The sequence below is a fragment of the Amblyomma maculatum genome, chromosome 9, assembly GCF_055883805.1.
Source record: "Amblyomma maculatum isolate TAMU_Amacu chromosome 9, ASM5588380v1, whole genome shotgun sequence".
Lineage (NCBI taxonomy): Eukaryota > Metazoa > Arthropoda > Arachnida > Ixodida > Ixodidae > Amblyomma > Amblyomma maculatum.
In genome coordinates, this window is record NC_139352.1 from 124,645,359 (window position 1) to 124,668,362 (window position 23,004).

The 23,004-nt window shown below is 48.8% G+C and overlaps 1 protein-coding gene and 1 pseudogene across 1 annotated transcript in view; both read left to right on the top strand.

Moving 5' to 3' along the window:
* Window positions 1-23,004, top strand: part of LOC146180325 (uncharacterized) — a 199,949-nt gene that overhangs the window by 52,656 nt on the left and 124,289 nt on the right. Inside the window, exon 2 of the mRNA XM_084580365.1 lies at window positions 5,110-5,394. Coding sequence (XP_084436491.1) covers window positions 5,110-5,394 — 285 coding nt within the window. The remainder of the gene's footprint in view (window positions 1-5,109; window positions 5,395-23,004) is intronic.
* LOC146180326 (uncharacterized) lies at window positions 17,595-18,651 on the top strand (annotated as a pseudogene).

A 23,004-nucleotide genomic window follows, 5' to 3' on the forward strand; every position in this document is an offset into this window, starting at 1 on the left:
CCAGCGAACAGTGCTCTCGTAATCGATCATTAAGGCAGCGACCAGACTGCCCCACATGGCATCTACCGCAAGAGAGAGTTATGCGGTAAACGACGCCGGCAATGCAGGATACAAACTTGCGCTCGTGTTTTTTGGTGCACATCGGCTTCCTGTCCTCATTAACGGCTTTGCACATGCGCACCAGCTTTTCGGGGGCGGTGAACAAAACGTCCACACCAGACGTCTCTCCAACTTTTTTCAGCCGGTGCGATAACTGATGCACGTAAGGAATGGCTGCATGCCTCAGCGTTTTGAGTCCATCGATGAGAAGTACCTGGTATTGCAGAGCCGTTCGAGAGTGTCGTTGATGCGGGGAAGCGGGTAGACACCCTTTTTAGTTATGCTATTCAAGTGGCTGTAATCAACGCAGAAGCGAAGTGTGTCGTCTTTCTTCACCAAAACGACTGGGGCCGCCCATGGGCTGTTCGATGGCTGGATTACGTCATCACGGAGCATTTCCTCAACTTGATCGCGGATGGCGTGGCGTTCTCACGGCGATACACGATAAAGGCTTTGGCGCAGAGGTCGGGCCTGTTCGTACGTTATAATACGGTGTTTGGTCAGTGGTGTTTGTCGTACCTTTGATGCTGACGAAAAGCACTCCCTGTAGCTTCGAAGAAGACTGCGAATCTGCTTTTTCCTGCTGAGGGTCAATGCCGGGTTTATGTCAAATGTGGGCTGACGGAATTGGTCCGGTGCGTCTTCCAGTGGTTGGTCGCGGACGGTGAATACGTCTTTGAGGTCCGCTAATTCGTCGAGAAAAGCGATCGTCATGCCCTTGTTTAGATGCCGGTATTCTTCGGCGAAGTTTGTTACCAGCACCTGAGCTTGTCCTCTCCGGAATTTCGAATTTCGCGATGTTTCTTGCGATGCAGATACCTTGTTCCAGGAGCAATTGGATATTTCCTTCGACGATGCCTTCAGCGATTTCGATGTCTGCGCTACCTACGCTGACTGCGACGCTTGATCGGGGCGGCATGGTCAGTTCTCCGTCGAGGGCATTTAGAGCGACGTGTTGCGTCGAAGTCGTCGTAGCAGGTAGGGCCTGTCTGCAGAGTCATTGATGAGCTTGGATCGGAGGTCGGTGATGGCCCTATGTTCATTTAGGAAGTCCATGCCTAAAATCACGTCTCGGGAGCACTGCTGCAAGATTAAAAAGCTGGTGGGTTAAGTACGCCCATTTACGGTTATTCTTGCAGTGCCTCGTCCCGATGGAGTAGTCAGATTGCCACCTGCGGTGCAAATCAGCGGGCCATTCAAAGCAGTTTTAGATTTCCTGAGCTGAGAGGCTGACGGTCCACTGATGACTGAATAGTCAACTCCGGAGTCTACTAGGGCAGTGACTCTGCGACCATCGACATCAACTTCAAGGTCTCTTAATCGTGTCCTCGTAATGCACGTGGGCCTTGGTGTCCAATCTCGGCTCCGTCGTTTCTTAAGATCATGGCCGGGGCATGCCGTTGTTATTTCGCTGGGCGGCGTTGTCGGCTTGCACTCTGGTCGCGTTGTCTTCGATGTCGTCGTGCGGATCGGCAATGAAATGGCTGCGTCGTCGTTAGTGGTCGTTGGCGGCGGAGGATCTTCGTCCTTTCGCCGTTGAGCAACCTCACCTCCAAAGGTTGCTGCCTTTAGTTTCCCCTACTAGGGGACCGTCCTTGCGCGTAACCGCGGCCCGGCGACGCAAATCGGGTATTGTACGGTGATGGGGAGCGTGACAGACGCCTTGGCGACGAGTGCTCTCCGCTACGCAGGAAGTCGTTGATTTCCTGTGGTCGCTCGCCATAGAGGAGGGTCGTGGGGCGTCGACAGCGAAACCACGGAGGCCGATCCGCCTGTACAGACAGTGATGGAGGATGTGTCCTGCCTCACCACAATGGAAGCAGAACGGTTGGTTGTTAGATGTCCTCCAGGCGTCGCATTTCCTGGGGCTTGGAGATCGTTGGTAGACTTGGAGGGCGGGGGCCAAGGGGCGGCTTTCGGGGGCAGGATGGTAGCGACGAGAGCTTTGGAGGTCGCGTCGGGGTGCAGGACGACATAATGGAGCTGCATAGTTCATCGCTGCTTACTCATGCACTGGAGCCGTCGGAGTCGTCGCTTTAGGAACGCCCAGCGCCTGCTGGACTTCTTTTCGGACGACGTTCGCGAGTGTCGCCACCTGGAGTTGTTGCGATGATGGCAGGAATCCGCGGAGCTCCTCTCGCACGATCTCCTGGATGAGGTCCCGAAGGTTCTCTCCGCTTGCAGATGCGCTGAGGTGGTGGCATGAGTAGTCTGGTTGAAGTGGTCGCTCGTAGTGGCGCATCCGGGTGTCCAACGTCTTCTCGATGGTCGATGCTTCACTTTCAAATTCTTCCACAGTTTTCGGCGGGTTCCGTACAAGCCCTGCAAAAAGCGACTCTTTAACGCCTCGCATTAGGAATTTCACTCTCTCACCTTCGGTCATGTTAGGGTCGGCGCAGCGAAACAGGCGTTTCATCTCTGCTACATAGAGCATGACGGGCTCGTTTGGTATTTGAATTCTTGATTGGAGGAGGGCCTGAGCTCTTTCCTTTCGGACAGAACTTGCAAAGGCAATCAAAAACTGTGCTTTGAATATCTCCCAATTCTTGAAAAAAGTCTCGTGATTTTCGAACCAAACTCGGGCATGTCCTTGAAGAACAAAGTAGACCTGCCTGAGTTCACAGCGTCGTTCCAGCCGTTGAATTCTGCTACATGGTCGAAAAGGTCCATCCAGTCTTCCGCATCTTCATCCGGTCGTCCATGGAAGCAGCGGGGCTGCTTCCATGGACGACCTCAGGCTGCTCAGAACGGCTGCTCAGAAAAATCTAGATAACCTCGCAATTGCTACCAGCACAAGCTGGAACAATTAGAAAGACACACGAGTGGCCGGAATCTTCGGGACAGATCGCGGTGCATCTTGAGCTACAACGAAACTCATAAAGGTGCGTCTCGCGACATCGAGCATTAACAAACAAAGAATACAGAATTGATACGCGATCCAGAAACCGAGTGATAAGGCCGCATGCCGGCGGCTGTTAAAAAACAACAAATACAGTTTTGAAGGTTTCGTGGCAATATGATTTTGTAGCCGATTCCAACACCAGGGTTGCCAAGTCCTGTTCAGGTCAGGGAGTGCGTTTTCTGGAGGTGCTCACTGGAGAGGTTGCACCGCAAACCTTTTTATGCAATTCCATCGCCACGCAAATTTTCTTTTAATCATGTGGGGACAGGGATTGAAACCACGGTCCTCCTTCACGCGAGGCGGTTGCTCTACCTCTACGCCACCGCGGCCCATTAAGTCGACAGGCTCCTACAAATATCTGGGCATCTATATGAGAAAAGATTTCTATATGAGAAAAGAGAGTTGAGAGGGGAAATTGGAAGGGTCATTTTTAATCGCCCATATCTCTGGTGTTGCAGAAGCTAGATCGAAAAGTTTTGCGGGAGAATGATGGGTGGTGCAATATCTATCAGTGTTATGGCGTTAATTACCCTACTTGGTGACCCATTTCTGTGGACCTTTAAGTTATCGTCCCCTTTGCGCATTCTATTTCTTTGTCTAATAATATAGGAGCAATTGTCGAATGTGCTCCATCCCAATATTATTCTCTTTGTTATTTCCCTTTCATCTCTCACTCGATCTATCTCTTTGTCGTAGTTTCTGTCAATCCCTTGTGAATTTTCAGCTCTCGTGCCGCCGTCACCCCGTGACCGTTGTATCGCCTTCCGCCGGCGTCATTTGAATAGTGTGTGTTTTGGGACCTCCGCCAGCCCATTCGCCGTTGTTGTCTTCGGTACGCCAGCTTTCCGTCTCTAGTCGGGTTGCCGTGTTGTTCCTTCACGTGCTCGTATTTTCGTCATGTCAGTGCAAAGACAGCTACGGAAGTGCTTGGTATTGTACCCGTGACGTTTTTAACCTATCTCGTTTAACCGCCGCAGTTCGTTTACACTTGTGCGACTTGAGCCGCGAATCCTTTGTGTGCCGGCTCATCACAGTCGCCATGGTGATTACCAATTTTGCTCGCAACCTTTGTATGCGGTGGGGCTCGCTCGCCACCGTTACGTTAGACAACGAAAGTGAGCGCCAACGAGCGTCTTTTAAGATTCCTAGGAGCCATTGAAGAGTAGCGTCCAGCCACAATTTTATGCGTCGTCTCTTCCGAAATTTGTTCGCATACAACTCGGATCGACACGCAGAAGTGCCGGTACATCGTGAGAGACAGTGAACGAACATAGCAAGGCTAGTGCACACAGTGATCTTTCGCTCGTGCGTGGTGTTTGTATGCATTTCATGTATGTTGCGTTTGCACGAATGTCGCGCCATTTTTCGAACAGATTCAGTGCACGTGCACTTTTTGAATAAAAGACGTACAAAATGTTGAGTCTTGTATTTTCGCACTCATCGCTTCGGTGAACGCTAGCTGTTCACGAGCGAGGTCACAAGCATTGCACGCGTATGCGTGAGAGCTGTCTCAAGCTCCATTTAGTGCACTTTTTTTGCCTAATTTGCCATTGTTACTGCGAGTAGATCGTGCTGGACGTTACGTTAGGTTGATGTGTGCTCTCCGGAGATCGCACGCCGTGCTCGCCTATGCGCGCGAGCGAGCTGCCTGTAATGCACTTCGCCTACTTTACCATTGCTGTTCCGAGCTTATCGCGCTAGACAGGACACTGCAACCGGCTTCCAATAAAGTAGGCAAAAAGGTGCGTTACAGGCAGCTCGTTCAGGCGCATACGCGCGTAAGGCGTGCGATCTCTGGAGAGCGCTCATCACATCCCCTTCTAGAACGTTGCTAAATGCCTGGCTGTGCAAACGACCCTTCCACCTCCCTCAAGCCAAAAATGATTCCGTCAATAGCTGGGCCTGCACGGGCGTAACTGAAGGAGGAATTGGTGCTAGCGTTGTAATTCACGGCCGCTGGGAGCTGTAGGAAATTTCCGCCCCCTGCCAGAGGCCTCAAAGCTTTGAACGTGGCTATTTATTCCTTGCTTTGTAATCTAAAACGTCCATTACATTTCTTTCCAACCTCTTAACACCATAGCACCTCCGGTTTACTCCTGCCTCCGCAGAGTCCCAGCCGGTCCCAGATCAACTCGCGAACACATGGCCACATGTCCAGGACGCTGATGGCGCTCGTAGTGGCGGTCGTGATCATCGGTCTGATGTCTCTGGTGACGACACGGTATTTACGACGTCCCCAGGCACTCAGGGGCCAGCAATGCCGCAGTAAGACTTGTACTCGCTACGAAGAGCTGCTGGCCAACGCCATGGACCCTGACGCACATCCCTGCGACAACTTCTACGCACACGTTTGCGGCACATGGGTCAAGACTGGAAGGAAGGCCATATACGAGGTGACTCGCTTCCTGTCGGCGCCCACGAGTCTGACACCTATTAAAGAGAAGTAGGATCGACGAGTTGGTAAAATTGCATATTGGGTGGTAAATTGCCAAGACACGAACCCTAAAGGCTCGCAATGAACTTTTCATTGAGAAGAAAGCGGATTCTTATACATATCATGTGAATACAAAGAATGGAACCCTTGGTTAGGCAAATTCAAGAAATTATTTTTTGCTTCATCAGCCACGTGGAAATTCCTATCAAACATAGACCGAACACAGAAGCCCTCCCCTCAGCGGCCCGTTTTACCAAGCATAAATTATCACCAAAGATTATCCAGAAAGGAAACCTCTTTATTGATAAGCACCAAGGAAGGCTGGCTGATACACCGCGACTGCTTCTTGCTGATGTATTGAGGCTCAGTTATTTCTCTGGTCGTTTTGTCCCTGTGGAGAAACAAAATCTTTGTTTTAGAAACCAAGGGCCGGCAACTTTGGTTTTTCTTTTTGCCCTCTTCCCCACAAGCACTGCAATGATCTTTCAGGTGAGAATATTGTGTATCCGAGAAAGGATTGAGGTGTTCACGCAGACGAATGTTTATACACCGACTCGTTTAACCTATGTATACCTTATTGCATGACAGGGGAATTTGGTACGCGACTGTGCAGGCGCAATCTACCGATGTCGACATGTGCGAAACCTGGCATTCAAACTGGTTACTGTTCTTTAGCTTTTCCTGGCGGTTCCAATAGCACAGCAGAGCCTGTCCAACTTATGTAGCGTCGAAAAAACAACATGGACTTCAAATCGTCTAACTCCCTAGTGAATAAAACCTATGAGTCACAATAACATCATATAAATTCTCATACTAAACTCATACTAATCTCATACAAAGCTCATAAAATCTCATACTAATCTCATTCATCATATGAGAAGTAATGGGATTTGTATGAGTTTTGTATGAGAAATCTGTATGAGGTTATTGTGACTCATACGGTTTTTTTTACTAGGGTTACCATCCTTCTTACCATCCGCAATAGCTTTTCACATGTTGCTGAGGTGACAATATCCGGGAATCCTGCAGTTTTTATCCTGCAAACCTGTTGCAATACACTACCATGAATGCAATGATGAAATGAGCTCAGTAAGCTTGAGCCAATGCAACTGCTGGGAATTCCATCTTTTTACAATTCTGGAGTGGCCAGAAGAAAAGCCTAACACCTGCTTCTGGAACCTTGAGGAGTACATGAAACTCGCATTTGAAAAACAGTTTTATGCTCAAAAACTGGAGAGTATTGTTCGACAACACTTCAAACGTGAAAGACAAACCTTTTGCACACTCCCGTAGCAGCTGTAAGACGTCCATCAGTCCCCTGTTGAAGTTGTCCGTTTCCATTAGCACTGGAAAATCATCTACATCCATCTACAAAAAGACAACTTCAACAGGATAATTGTGGTCTTAAAGCTGTTTCGGGAGTGTGCAAAAGGTTTGTGTTTCACGTTTGAAGTGCCGTCGAGCGATACTCTCCAGTTTTTGAGCATAAAACTGTTTCTCGAACGCGACCACTTATGTTTTATGTACTCCCCGAGGTCCAAGAAGCAGGTGTTAAACTATTCTTCTGGACACTCGAAAATTGTAAAAAAATTGAATTGCCAGTAGTTACATTTGCTCAAGCTTACTGAGCTCTTGTCATCATTGCATTCATGATAATGAAATGCTACAGGTTCGCAGGCTAAAAACCGCAGGATTCCCGGATTTGGTTATCTCGGCAACATGGGAAAGGCTATTGCGGACGGTAAGGAAGGATTTTCGATTAGAAGAAGGGACAACGCACAGAAGGAAAAACTACCGGGGATTCCCTACATGCACCCAGATTACACATAATCTAAGAAAAGTAGCTGGGCAATTTGAAGTTACTGTTGTTTTATCGACGCCGCATAAGTTCGGTGGGCTCTGCTGTGTTATTAGGAACCATCATGAAAAGCTAAAGAACAGTAACCCGTTTAAATGCCAGGTTTTGCACAGGTCGAGATCGGTAGATTGCGCCTGCGCTTTTGTGCACGAAATTCTCCTGTCATGCAATAAGGTGTGGGATGTCGTTTCTGTCAAAGGACGAATCCCAACATAAAAACGTAACGACTGCCTATTCGATTAACAGTGGTAGCGGACGAGCACACTAACGCCACACTCGTCTCTGAAGCGGAATGCAAAAGCCGTGTTTTCCAGCCGGGCAGCCTGTTTCTGTAGCCGTCGTCGGTGACGCATGCCTCGAGTGATGCAGCGGTGGCGCTGTGTTTTATTTATTACAAATACCTACAGCGCCCATTGGGCATTATCGTAGGGGGGGTAGTTGCAAACATAAAGCAAACAGAAAAACTGACGCGAAAGCATAAAATCAGTTCTAGAAAAAAACAAAAAAAAAACGTTTTAACAAAAAGAATGGAAGCACATTCAATGCCAAGTGTAAAAGACACACCCAACAAAAATTTGTGACTCAGTTTCACGATAAAGTACACTGCCTGTAATGTAACACAGATTCATATAATGCTCTCGATGTCTAGTGAAAAATTGGGCGCGGATACGATCTCATCCGGGAGTAGATTCCAATCTGAAATTGAGCGCGGAAAGAATGAAAACTTAAACGCATTTATGCAACTTTGATATGGCCTGATTTTTTTGGAATTGTCTCATCTCTTAGACTGATAATGAGGTTGTTTTGAATATGTGTTCCTATCAATTCCTGGGTTACTATTCTTAATGTTGTTCAAAACTTTTAACCGGAAGATTTTCCAGCGTGCGGAGAGCAGTTTCCAACCTAGACTTTCCCTGTTTTGAGAACCTCTAATTCTGTAGTCGTAGATAGCAGTGATGAAGGACGAGGTCAAGAAAGCATTAGAAACTAAGAAAAGGGGGAAATCAGCTGGAGAGGATCAGATAACTACAGATTTGTTAAAAGACGGGGGGGGGGGGGATGTGCTAGAAAAACTGGCCACCCTGTATACGCAGTGCCTGGTGTCATCGACGGTACTGGAACCATGGAAGAATGCAAACATTATCCTCATTCATAAGAAAGGGGACTCTATGGACCTTAAAAATTACAGACCAATAAGCTTACTGTCTGTTACGTATACGGTATTTACTAAGGTAATCGCTAATAGAATCAGGACAACCTAAGGTTGTCAAAGGATCAAGCAGGTTTTCGGAAACGGTACTCTACTATCGATCATATCCATACCATCAACCAGGTGATAGAAAAATGCTCGGAATATAACCAGCCCTTATACATAGGATTCATTGATTACGAAAAAGCATTTGACTCAGTTGAAACTTCGGCGGTGATGCAGGCATTGCGAAATCAGGGGGTGCTGGAAGGTATATATAGGAACTGCACAGCAGCCATAGTTCTGCATAAAGAAAGTAACAAATTCCCATAAAGAAAGGTGTTAGGCAAGGAGACACGATCTCCCCAGTACTATTCATAGCTTGCTTTAGAGGAAGTATTCAGAGACTTGGAATGGGAGCAGTTAGGGATAAGGGTAGATGGAGAATACCTCAGTAATCTACGATTCACTGATGATATTGCCTTGCTAAGTAACTCGGGGGATGAACTGCAAATAATGATTGATGACCTAGACAGGAAAAGTAGAAAGGTAGGCTTAAAAATCAATATGCAGAAGACTAAGGTAATTTTCAACAGCCTCGGTAAGGAACTGCAGTTTACGTTAGGTAGCGAGGCACTGGAAGTAGTAGGCGAATATGTCTACTTAGGACAGGTAGTAACCTCTGATCCGGACTATGAAAAGGAAATAACAAGAAGAATAAGATTGGGATGGAGCGCATTTGGCAAGCACTCGCAGATTATGACTAGCAGCTTACCGGTATCACTCAAGAGGAAAATATACAACAGTTGCATCTTGCCTATGGGGCTGAAACGTGGGCTGAGAGAGTTCTACTTAAGTTGAGGACAACCCAGAGGTCTATGGAACGAAAAATGGTAGGGGTAACATTAACAGATAGAAAGCGTGCAGAGCGGGTCCGAAAAATAACTCAAGTTACCGACATTCTAGTGGAAATTAAGAAGAAGAAATGGACATGGGCAGGACATGTAGTGCAAAGAGAGGATAACCGATGGTCGCTTAGGGTAACAAACTGGATTCCAAGGGAAGGAACGCGTAGCAGGGGGAGGCAGAAAGTAAGGTGTGCGGATGAGGTTAAGAAGTTAGCAGGGGTCAAGTGGATGCAGCTAGCACAGGACAGGGCTAATTGGAGAAATATGGGAGAGGCCTTCGCCATGCAGTGGGCATAGTCAGGCTGATGATGATGATGAGATAGCCGTGACGAATCTTGCAGCCCTTTTTTGAACACGCTCAAACTTATCTTCAAGGGTTTTGGTGAAGGGGTCCTAAGCTACACACGCGTATTCTAACACCGGCCTGATATTAGAGAGGTTCAATGTTTCCTTCAGGGCTTTTGGTGCACACTTGAAATTTCTTTGAAAAAGATATAAAAGGCGACATGCTTTAGCGCATGTAGTTTGAATGTGATTTGCACAGTCCAATGTCGCCGTTAATGTGACGCCCAGATATGTGACTTCATCAAGACATTGTACTAAATCATTATTTATGAAGTATGAGTTACATAACTTTTCCTTTTTACTCGTGAACTGCACATGATAGCATTTTGGAACATTCAGGTCCATTTCCCATTTAACACATCAGGAAAAGAGTTTTTCAAGATCAGACTGCAACACGCTCATATCTTCTGCACATGACACAGTATTATACACGACACAGTCATCAGCGTATAATCTAACATTCGAAGCAACGCCTTCAGTTAAATCATTGATATACACGAAGAACAGGAGCGGCCCCAGGACGGATCCTTGTGGCACGCCTGATGCGCTTCAACCATTTGCGACGTCACACCGTTTAGAGCCACTTTTTGCTGCATTTCGTACATGTAATCTTTCCCCCAGCCGTAAAGTGAATCAGGGAGACCAATATAGGAAAGTTTGTGTAGAAGTAAGTTATGCGGGACTACATCAAACTCCTTTCTGAAATCAATAAAAATAGCATTTATCTGTCAATTATTGTTAAAACCATATGCAACGTCATGGATGAATTCTACAAGTTGTGTGCTACAGGATAATACTTAAAAAAGGGGAATTGCGCTAAAAAAAGACACGGACGAGAAGAGGACATAGACGGGCGCAAACTCGCGACTGATTTTATTCAGAAAGAACACAAATATATATAGCTTGAAGCTTATCCAATCAATGCCTGAGCGCACATGCCAGGAAGGTTGTCTCTTTCTTATACAACTTGATACTGGAATCGCTTACGCATTCATCACCTGACTTATCAATGAAAAAGGCCTCTGCGAGTTCACGTGCTACCTGGTTACGACTGCGCCTTAAGATTTTGGTTCTAGCCAGCAAAGACTGGCATGCTTTATCAGGCGTAGCCAAAGGGCATGCGCCGCAATGCAAGGGCAAATTTGACCCTTTTCCGTTATTCATAGAGAGCTGATGTTCCCTTAGTCGTTCATTTATGCAACGGCCCGTCTGGCCGATGTAAACTTTTCCGCAAGTCAGGGGGATCTCATATACAGCCCCGACAGAACACCTGACAAACTGGGTAGCGTGACGCTTCGTGCAGTCTCGCACGCATTCCTCACCGGAGACAATCCGGGGGCACAAAGAGGCCAACTTGCGCGGGGCAGAAAATACCACCGGCACACCGTAGCGATTGGCTACAGTCTTCAGGTTGTGGGACACCCTATGGATATAGGGGACAACCGCCGGTCTGGTCTTCGGTTGACCGCCACCTTCTTGAGGTGTTCTAGTAGTAAAACTTTGCAGAAGCTTCTCTGCCACAGCAGCCACGACTGAAACAGGGAAACCAGCTTTCTGTAACCTGCCAACCTGATTGGTGAGGCTGTCGTTTACCAGGTGAACACATGATTTCTGCAAGGCTTCTTTCAGGCACATCATAACAATGGCGCGTTTCACCGTCTTAGAATGAGCAGATTCAAACGGCAACAGGTCTTTCCGGGCTCGTGGTGAATACATCCAACACGTGTGATCTGGTGTTAAAGTGATGTTAATATCTAAAAACTGTAATCTATCTACTTCAGGTAATTCGTAGGTGAAGGTTAGACCCCTCCCGTGTCGTTTAAAGACAGATAACGTCTCTTGCACGGTGAACGTGTGTGTCAAACCGGGTTGCTTTTTAAGAAACACCAAATAATCGTCCACGTATATAAAAACTATCTTGTCGTCCAAATAGCACACCAGATCACGATCAATGCTGGCCAAGAAAATTTTAGCCAATACAGGTGCCACACAGGACCCTATGCAAATGCCCTGACGCTGAACATGAAAATGATTGTCAAAAGTTACAAAAGTGGACTCAAGATAAAACTCTAGTAGCTTCATGAAATTGTCCAGGGTTAGGCCGCTGGTGTTCTGAAAATCTACGACACCATTATCGTCGATGCAAGACCTAACTGCACAAAATAGGGCATCATGCGGTATAGAAAAGAACAGGTTCTCTGTCAAAAGAGACAGCGTAACCTAAAGATGAGGAACCCTGTAGGAAAGAGACCACATCACCTGAATTCTTTCAAAAGGGTCTTGTATAACTAAACTCTTTAAACACTTCTGGAGGAAAGAGCTAATCTCCCGTTGCTACGTATCCTTTTCACTCACAATGCACCGGAACGGCTTGTCATATTTGTGCGTCTTCACGGTGAAAAACAGTTCTAGGCTATTGCGCTTACAGTTGTTAACGGCTCTTGACAGTCTATCTAAAGCCAAGTCCTTGCATATTCCTCTTGTCCTATTGTCCTCCTATTGTCCTGTTGTCCTATTCCAGTTGTCCTCTTCTCGTCCGTGTCTTTTTTTTTAGCGCAATTCCCCTTTTTTAAGTATGTATGACCGACTAGCCCAACAACGTGCTCTGTTAAACTACAGGATAATCCCAAGCGAAATCCATGCTGGGTCGGGATAAAAAAGCTATGGTCATCAAGGTGCTTAATAAGTCCCGAATACACAACAGGTTCCAACGTTTTACAACAAACAGGTGTCAAATATACCGGCCTATAATTGGTTACCAAAACACGAGAGCCACACTTGAAAATAGGAGTTACATTTTCGATTTTCCATTCACTAGGTAGTTGTTGAGAATTTAATGACTTGCTAAAAAAATCAAACAAAAAAGGTGCAATACTTCGGGCGCAGCGCTTCGAGACGTGATTTTGGCACGCCATCTGGACCGTGAGCAGAATGCGGGTTTAGATTTTTCAAGAGCGCCAAAACTCCAGCTTCATTCACAACAATATCCTCTATTTGAGGTAATTGCTCATGTATTTCAGGTAGTGGTGTATGACGGTATGCTGCGAAAACAGAAGTAATTGAAGTAATCAGCCTTTTCAGTATCATCTTAATCATTTCCCTTCGTGCCTGAGAGCAGGAACACCAACATTGTCTTTTTTGTTACTTTTGACGTATCGCCATAATTCCTTTGGGTTAGATCTTATTTTATCCGCTAGGGACGAGAAGTATGTTCTTTTCGCGGTTCTTAATTCCTGCTTCAAGTTTTCAGTTAGAGTTCTAAGCCTATCATACAAGTTCTGGTTTGGAGTTTTCTTGAAAGCCTTGTATACCCCTCGTTTCTTTCTTAACTGATAACCGCAGTTCCTTGTTAATCCACGGTTTGTCCATTCTATGCCTAGATGACACGACCTTAGAAGGAATATATTTAGCCACCAAAGAGAGCTGTTTGTCTCTGAACATATCCCATAACGTTTCTACATTGCGCTGACTGCTATGTTCCAGAAATACAGGCAGGAATAATTCCAACTCCTCGTTTATGGCCTCATAATTTATCGATAAGGCATCCAGCATGTGGCCGTGTTATGCTGGGACGGATAAAAGAAGCGGAGGCTGCGCGGAAATATACGTAGTGTGTGTCACCACATCACCCCTTCCCCACACACACCACATCACCCCTTCCCCCCCCCCCCCCCCCCCCCCCCCGCCGCGGAGTGGAGAGCCCTAAGTGCTTGTAAAATTTTTTGCGGCGTACCCGATGTCCATACGTAGTGACGACAGCAGGCTGCGATGTCGGGGGTCATGAATGGACGCCTGGGGGTGCACAGGTATTTCCTGGTTCGGCGGAATCGATGTAGGCTGGCTTCAGCCGGTCGATAGAGACGCGGACGTCGTTACCTTTAGTGCGCAGGCTGAAGGTTTTGTCGTCGCGAGGGAGAATAGGATAGGGTCCGCTTTAAGGTGGTTGGATAGACTTGCGGACGGTGTTGTCATGAAGAAACGTGTGCGTGCACGTTGCCATGTCCTTAAGACAAATTGGGCAGTCTTAAAGTGGTGAGCTGCAGGTTACGGGTGGAGGGCCGCCATGGTGTGTCAGAGTCGGGTGACGGAATCGGTGGGATGTGACGTCGCGCTAGTGGACGGTGGTGCAGCAGGAAATTCGCCTAGGAGGCGGAGTGGTTCCCCGTAGACGCGCTCTGCGGGTGTAGCTTGAATGCCCGGATTGAAAGTGGCGCGGAGACCCAGGGCGACGGTTGGAATGGCTTTGAGCCAGGTTGAGTCCGGGTGACCCATGATGGCTGCTTGAACTGTCGGTGGAAACGCTCGATCATCCCGTTGGCGCAGGGGATAGCTGGCTGTCCATGAGCGCTCGAAACCGATGTTCAGCCCGAGCAGCCTGAAAAGGTGCGATTCAAACTGTCGTCTGGGTCGGCGGGGACGCGAGGGGGCCCGAACCGGCGAAGAAGGCCGAGGCGACGTCTTTTGCGGTGATTCTCTCTAGGGGCCATGTCTCAGGCCATCGAGTATACCTATCGACGGCGGTTAGGCAGTACCGATAGGTAGCAATAGGGTACAGCTGGAGAAAAGGGCCTTCAAGGCCCTTTTCAAGTTGGACATGTTGAAACCGACCTTACGGAAGTCCTATATTTGGTCCAGATAGGCTTTATATTGCCACCTGGTGTCCCCATGTTCTTGCTGCGCCTGGAAGAAGAGGACACTGAAGTTGACTCGCGTGATGTGCGCCGAACTTTGCCTGCTGGTACAGCTTCGTCCCGTCGTTTTAGTCACGTCTAGCCCTGTTGTCCGTGACATATTTTGGTGTCGGTGCAGGGTATCGATCCCAGTATATATCCCGCACTCCTCCGCATACCCAGGATTCAGGTCCTGTGCCAATCGACACTCCTGTTCACCGCGCTAGCCGGAGGAACCTAGGCCTACCACCTGGGCACGGGCCGTTGGAATTCACCACCGCAGCCGTCCCTCGACCTGTCATGCAAACTCCAACGTATTACACGCTACAGAACCCACGACTGCCTAAGGCTTTCCACGGCTGTCAGACGGAAGACGTCAAAGACTGGCTCGCCCAGTTTGAACGGGTCGCCGCATTTAATCAGTGGGACGACGCCGCGAAGCTCAGGAACGTCTTATTTAGCCTGGAAGATGGCGCTCGTACTTGGTACGAGAATTGCGAAGGCGCCATAACATAGTGGCGCGAGTTCTGCCGCTGCACCCTGCACACCTACACCAGCCCGGAGCGCCGAGAACGAGCGGAAAGGGCTTTACGTTCTCGCATAAAGATGCCGAACGAGAGCATAACCATGTACGTGGAGGACATGACTAGGCTGTTCCGACGATCTGACCCGGCCATGCCCGAAGGGAAAAAGGTGCGCTATCTCATGCACGGCGTTAAGGAACAACTGTTCGCTGGGCTCGTGCGCAATCCGCCGAGCAAAGTTGCCGAGTTTCTTTCGGAGGCAATCACGATGGAAAGAATGCTCCAGCAGCGGTCTACGACCTACGACAGGCCGGCACTCGCCGCTTCGCTCACGGAGCCGCATTCGGCCTTCGGGGCTAGTCCGGATCTTCTTCGCGACATCATCCGCTCCATTTTGCGTGAAGAGCACCAGACGCTTTTCGGTGCTCCCCAGCCGACGGTCGGCTCTATCGCTAGTATTGTCCGAGAAGAGCTCCAACAAGCATTTCGGCCTTCGGTACCATCTGCTAACCCGCCATCCTTTTCCACCGAGTCCTGTCGGCCAACGTATGCGGACATCTTGCGACGTCCCCCAACTGATTCCACACAATTACTGCCACCCGACCAAGGCTCACTATATTCAGCCCACCCTGAGCCGTACATCGACAACCGCCGACCACCCCAGCGAAAAGCAGACCTGTGGCGTGCCCCAAATCGGCAGCGCCTGTGCTTCCACTGCGGAGAACCTGGTCACCACCTGTATCGACAGTGCCCATTTCGACAACTGGGACTGAAGGGTTTCCCCATCGACATGCGTAGCCCTCCTTAGGCCAACGACCCCGGGATATTGAGGACTAGGTAGCCCAGCAGCGCATGGCGCCAACTTCTAGATGACAGTCAGGATTTCCGTCTCCACGCCGACCATCCTCGCAGCCCAGCTCCTCCTGGATGGCGCAGCGACGGCCGTCTAGTCCGAGCCGGGAAAACTAAAGACAGCGACCTCAGGGGGCGAGGCCGCTTCAAATCGACGCGACGAAGACCCCTCGACAACGCGACCTGTGAGCGACCGCGACTTGACGGCCCCGACGACAGTTCGTACACGTGAAGATAGACTCTCACTGGATATAGCCGTAGTCCTCGACGGCTATAAGGTTAGCGCATTGGTAGACACTGGTGTTGATTTTTCGATTTTAAGCGGGAAGCTAGCGGCGCTTCTAAAAGAAGTAATGACGCCATGGTCTGGCACGCAGATTCGAACCGCTGGCGGGCATGTCGTAACTCCGAGCGGTCAGTGCACGGCGAGAGTCCAAATTCGCAACTTCACGTTTGTTGTCAGCTGCCTTGTAATACCTGACTGCTCCCGCGACTGTATACCCTTGGTGTCGATTTTCTTCGGGAGTATGGGGCCATTATCGAACTCCGGAAGCGTACCGTGACCTTTTAGACAGAGAAAGCTGATGATACTGACACCGCAGACCACCAAAGCCACGCCCCTCTTCGGATTTCTGCCGAGAGCGTTTTTATTCCGCCACGTTCCAGTGTTTTTGTGGCTGTTAACTGCGATGAACTACGTGGCGGAACGGCGGTCGCTGAGGGCAACCAATTCCTTTTGCTCACCCACGGCATCACCTCGGCGCTGAGTCTCATCCATCTCCGTAACGGCTGATCTGATCTGAGACGGCGCCGCTTCCATCACACGAGTCTCAAGAGCGAGCGCGCAAGGCCCTGCAATACAACACCCGTCGACCTGCCAAGGAGTGTAAGACAATGCGCTACGGCGCAGCATTCACTGATGAGGCACCCCGCGTCGGACTTTGCACTCACGAATCACGCGGTGAGCGCCGAGCAACGCAGCGTTCTGCGCGGCAACGAAACGCGCGCCTGAACAAGCGGAACGAACCAAAGAACTCGGTGTCTCGGAGGGAGAAAGCTGGGCAGCGACGCGCCATGAAGGCGGACGCGATCATGGGGCTGACGCCTTGATGGGATCGTCCTCTATCTCGCTTGGGAGCACCACGCAGAAGCATGATTCCTCGGAAGAAGCTCGGCACACATCGCAGGGGACGCTTTCCCAGCAGAAGCGCTACGGCGCAGCGATCACGTCAGAGGCGTCCGGCATCAGACGCTGCGCCTAGCAATCGCGCTGTGAGCGGAAAGAGGAGCCGCGTCGCCTAAACAGCACTGTTCGAGTGACGCACGCTGGATGTTGGAAGGGGAGAGAGCGAGAAAACTTATTAAACGCAAGGGTACTGGGGCATCCTCGCTCCGGTACCCGCGCGGCCCGAAGGGGAGAAGCGGGTGAGCGAAGATAGTGATCTAAAGAAAGGAAAGACGCTTGATTCTACAACCCGTGAGGGTGCACGGCAAAACGTCAGAGACGAGTGGCGCGCCACGTGTCGGGCAGCGCCGCACATTGCGAGGAGGGGTTCTGTGTTTGCCGCAAGATGGCTCTGCATGTGCGCAGAGCGCAGAAGAAATGTAGCGGAAATGTACTTCGCTACTCGTGTAACTGCGACTTCTGTAAGTAACATGCTCATAATTACCGATATACACCGCAGTATAACGTTCTACGGCACGTTTCTAAGGCAACACCACATTCACTAGAAGAGCTTTTGTACCGCTTTCAAGCATCGAACTCGTGGCTTAGTGGGCACTTCCGGCTTCGCTAGCAAGCTGACGTGTATTCATGGGCTCCCACAGAGTGGTGTCAGCTGCCCAGCAGGGCCGCGGTAACAGGTTTTTGTCCTCTGACAGTGATTACCAGGTTGTTTTGCCCAGTCTTCCCACAGGTCGGTTCGTTTTAAATACCGTATTTTTGCACGCTGACATAACTGCTCGGCCGTATAGGGTTGAGGATTTTCGAGGCGCCCTCGCTCAGCTTTCGGTGCTCCCCGACGCTATCGCTTTGGGGTCGTATCGAATGAGCCATGTGTGGGCCGTTACACTCAAGGATGCCGAAGCAGCCAAGAAGGTGGTCAGCATTGGCGAACTGCAAGTGAAGAAGAAGCGATGCCTCGTCATTGACCCGGCCAACAGGGATATACGCATGAAGGTACACTGGCTCCTGCACAGTGTACCAGACGAGGACGTGCGTCTCGCCTTCGCTCCTTACGGCAAGGTCAGTGACATCTCTCGAGAGCGGTGGCGTGCTCAAGGAGTGACAGACAAAGGCTCTACCACAAGAAACGTGACCTTGAAGCTGAACGTCGGTGTGAAGGTTGACGATCTACCTCATCAGCTGAGCGTGTCCGGTGAGCTATGCTCTTGTTGTGCCGGGCAGGGCTCCACTCTGCCTTCGCTGCCGAGCCACAGGCCATATTCGCCGTGAGTGCCGTATTCCGCGGTGCGGTGTCTGTCGTCGCTTCGGCCACGACGAGAGCCAATGTTCGCGGACCTATGCCAGTGTAACCGGACCCGCGGGCAGTGAGGATGTGTCTGACCTGCTCATGGACGAGACAGGCGCGGAGGAAGCATCAGCTGCAGCAAGTGCGCGAGCCACTGTGGCGACGTCGAATAAACCTAAACCGCAAGTGGGGGACAGCACTGTACAAGAAGCAGTGGTTGAAAAACCGCTACAAATGCCTTCACGAGACATCGTGGAGACGCCGAAGGGCACGGACGAAAAGCCTGCAGACACCGCCATGGCCGTCAGCCAAGCAGACGCCGACAGCATGGACACTGCGTTCGGAGCGGCTAACCTCCCGGCAGGGAAACGGCCGCACGATGACACCGACAGCAAGTAATTGCATCAGGAAGGAATTGGTGGAGACGAACCACCAGCGAAAACGCCAGGACCAGGTATGCGGCGATCATCCTTCAAGCCGCGTCCGAGCAATCCCGCCGATGCTTGGCAGGCGGGCAAGCCGCCACCGTAGTTTTTTGCTGTCAGGGTCGTAAAAGGGTTGGGGGGGGATATTGGTGACAACAATGGCTGAAACACTGTATAAATTAGGATTTGAACGGATGCCGGAAAAAGGCGTTTACGTTCCTTTTAAATCCAAGGCAGAATTTTGGTTGGGAAGCATGCGGTTCCCATGGTATCGAAATGTATCAAACGGGAAGCATGTTTCATTGTGATGGGCACCATTCGTTCGTGTAGCCATGGCAAGCATTCTTGAAACAGCGTTACGGGTAGCCACTCTAAACGTAAGAGGGCTTTGTGCAAGGAAATGGCAGTGCCAACTTAGTCGCGTTCTTCTTGACAATGACCTACATGTTGTTGCCGCCCAGGAGACAAAAATTGAAAACGAAGAACCGACTGATCGAATGGTGTCCAATTTCCGTATGCAGTTTTATGTATGTGTATATGTCATGCAGATGGTAGATCAGGTGGTTGTGCCCTATTCATACGCAATAACATTGGGATTTCTGTGGAATCAGTGCTTTCTTGCAAAGTCGGCGCCTTTTAGTCGTTGAGTTCACCTATTCTGGTCTGTCTTTCGTGTCATTTGTGCCTATGCGCCGAATGTTGAAACAGAGCGCCGATACTTCTTTGAGCGTTTTGATGCTTACATACACTGTGACAGAGTGATAGTACTGTTGGGAGATTTCAACTGCGTGTGCTCAGCTTGGGATCGCGCTAAGCGTGCACGTGTCCGAGACAAAAGTGCAGAGGTGCTAAATGCAATGGTACATGAATGCAATCTCGAAGACATAGGAAGCGTGCTGACCGGTGAAAATCGTCCGCAGTACACTCATTTCCAACGTGAAAGTCACGCGAGACTAGACAGAATATATGCATCTCATGAGTTGGTATCCTTATGTACTGCCTACGAAGTCAAGCCCGTCCAGTGTAGTGATCATTGCTTGGTGATGGCAACGTTTGGGGAAAGACAGAGGAATATTCGATTCAGCTGGGACCTATGGAAATTAAATGTGAGGCTGTTGGAGGATGAGGTCTTCCTTAACGCAGTAACGAAAGAATTCGAAAAGTTACTTGAAATGCAGCCCCCCTGTTTTGCAGTCGAATGGGAGGAATTTAAACAGCGAGTTAAAATGAAAGCCATCGAAAGAAGCAGCCTCATAGCATACCAGCAAAGAGAGAACGAAACAAAACTCCAGCAAGAACTGGAGTTTTTGATAAGCATGGAAAACATTCAGCCAGGTAATTACACGAAAGAAATAAGGGAAGTTAAAAGCCAGCTGGAAGGTGTGGATGCAAAAAAAATACAAAGCGGCGATTGTACGCGCTAGATCAGAGAAGCTCTGGGCAGGAGAAACGCCGACTAAGCGAGCGCTATCTGACGAAAAAAGATATGCATGTCAGAAAGAAATACGTCAGTTATCAACCGGGAACGCAATCACATCGGATAAGAAAGTGGTTGCCGATCATTTTAAGGATCTGTTTAGTTGCTCACGCGAGGCAAAAGACGGATTCCAGAGATTCCTTTCGCTTATACCACGTCTCGATGAAACAGTCAAGAAGCAACTGGAGCAGCCAATTACTGAGGGCGAAATAGAATGCGCAATCGACGCCCTCGCCCTAGGTAAAACACCCGGGCCTGACGGTCTAGGAGCGGCTTTTTACAAAGTTTTCAGAACGAAGGCAGCCCACATGTTGCATAAGGTTCTGGATGAAGCTTACGAAATAAAGAGTGCCCTTGTCTTTTACAACTTCGCACATTGTGCTCATACCAAAGAGTGATGATGCGGATAAACGTTTGTTGGTAGGGTCCTATCGTCCGATCACTTTTACCAACGTAGACTACAAGATTTTTATGAAAGCTCTGGCCAAACGCTTGCAGTCAGTGATAACAACTTTAGTTGGACCGCACCAGACTTGTGGCATAAAAGGCAGAAGTATAGCAACTAATGTCCATGTTGCTCCGAGTATTCTTGAGTGTTGCGATGCATTTGGTGACCGCGTGGCTATGATGCAGCTCGACCTGGCGAAGGCGTTCGACCGTGTATCGCACGAGGTTCTGCTATGCGTTTTGGAGCATTCGAAGGTCGGTACTGTTATAACCGAGGGAGTGAGAATGGCCTACACGAACTGCTCAACTCGAGTCATATAAACAGAGAACTCACTGGCAGCCTGCCAGTTTTGTCGTCCGTGAGGCAAGGATGTCCACTGTCACCCTTGCTGTTCGCTGTTTACCTCGAGCCACTCTGTTTGGCCATTGCAAATAGCGAACTTATAACAGGTTATAGACTGCAGGCGGCCCATGTTAAAATCTTGGCTTGCGCCTATGATATCGCCATTTTTTGCTCCGACAGAGACAGTATTCAGCATGCCACAACTGTTGTACAACAATTTTGCGAGTGCACCGGGGCCCAGATAAACTGGGAAAAGAGTCATGGCTTTTGGCATGGAGACTGGGAAGCCACGTCGGACAATTTTTGTCGGCTCAATTGGGCATGTGTTCCAAAACGTTATCTTGGTGTACCGCTTGATGCCTATCGCGACCCAGAGCCATATTGGGCTAACCAAGCGTTGTCTGCAAAAGAAAAGGCTGACGCGTGGCAAGGAAGGTAATTGTCGATGTCTTCCCGAGCCACAATCTGCAATATCTTCCTTGTATCTAAGATCTGGTATCTAATGAATGTGTTGGGTGCCATGAGGATCAGTGTACAAAAAATTCATCGTGTTTTTGCTGTGTTTATTTGGGCTTCGACATGGGAGAGAACAAGTCGAACCAATCTTTTCCTTCCTGCCAAGAAGGGAGGACTAGGGCTTGTGCATTTATTTATGCGCCAGGTTGTATCGCGCTTTATTTATCTACGCGACCAAAACAATCCATTTCTCCGGACAGTGATTCAAGTCAGGCGCAGCAGACTCCTTCCAGGGTTCGTGGTGTCGTCATGTCAAAATATGTGCTGTGTCGTGACTGGATATCTGCGTGAAGTTATGCTTGCATATAGGTTGTTAAATGTGCGTTTCTCTCATGAATATCTGTGCAATGTCACCAAGAAGAAACTCTATAGAGACCTCACTGACATCATGCTTCCCCAACCATTGTACCGTTTGCCATACCGTGGAGGCCCCGGACAAGACGTCCTTAAAAGAGTTAAAAGAATGCCGGTAATATCTTCAGTCAAAACTTTTTCTTTATATTGCACACTAACACGCTACCCGTTGAGACATGGCTTCATAGCAAATGCATCTTCGTACCCTGGACTACCAATTGTTTTTTATGCAAAAAAACCTGAAACAATAAAGCATGATTTTCTTGACTGCTGGGACCCAAGCTTGACAAATTTCAGTGGGTGGATAAAGTCTTTCGTTGTTTATTATTATTTTCACTACCTAAGTAGCTTCATGTTTGATTTGGGTTTGGGGCGGAGCTGTCGCGGTCATGACAAATGCCATCGGACACTTTAAAAAAAAACCCGCAATAGCCTTGTATTGTTTTTTCTTCCTTTTCTCTCTTAATTTCAAAAGCAACCCGAGTTAGGCACATTCGCTCATTTTACACTGCAGTCTCTGCTCAAATTTGTAACACCGGTACTTCTTGACGGCCTATATGTACTCTGCTAAGGTTTAGGTATTTGTAGCAGTCCGAGAGTGGTGGTTTATCGCCCTACGGTTTAGCGGTGCCTTTTCTGGGTGTCTACAAACCTTTAAATTCGATATCAATTGCCGTTCTGTATTTTTTTCTTCGCAAGTAAACCAGCTCATACTAAAGCCGTTTACTGGTTAAAGTTCTGTGTGTAAAAGAGTAGGTTAAAATGTAATATCGAATTTATTTGGTTAATGCCTTTCTCTTTAGCTTCTCGTGTAAACAGGTAGGTCCATTATTTCGTTCAGATAACTCATTAGTTTCTTATGGCTACGCGCGTAAATGAGTAGGATATCAATATTTACTAACGGATACGCATGTGTGTGACCCTCAGTACCCCCGTAATTCAGGCCCGTGTTTGAGCGATAGGCAGGGAAAAGAAAACCTGTGGTTCCAAAGCTGTCTTCCTGTAAAGTATGAAATGGGAGAAATTCAGGTTTCCCTTGGCAAACGTGATTGAGCGTACGGCACGTTTAGCTGGAATACTGAAATTTTCCTTCTGTCATCATCATCATCATCAGCCTGATTATACGCATTGCAGGGCGAAGACCTCTCCCATATTTCTCCACATAACCCGGTTTTGTGCTAGCTGCATCC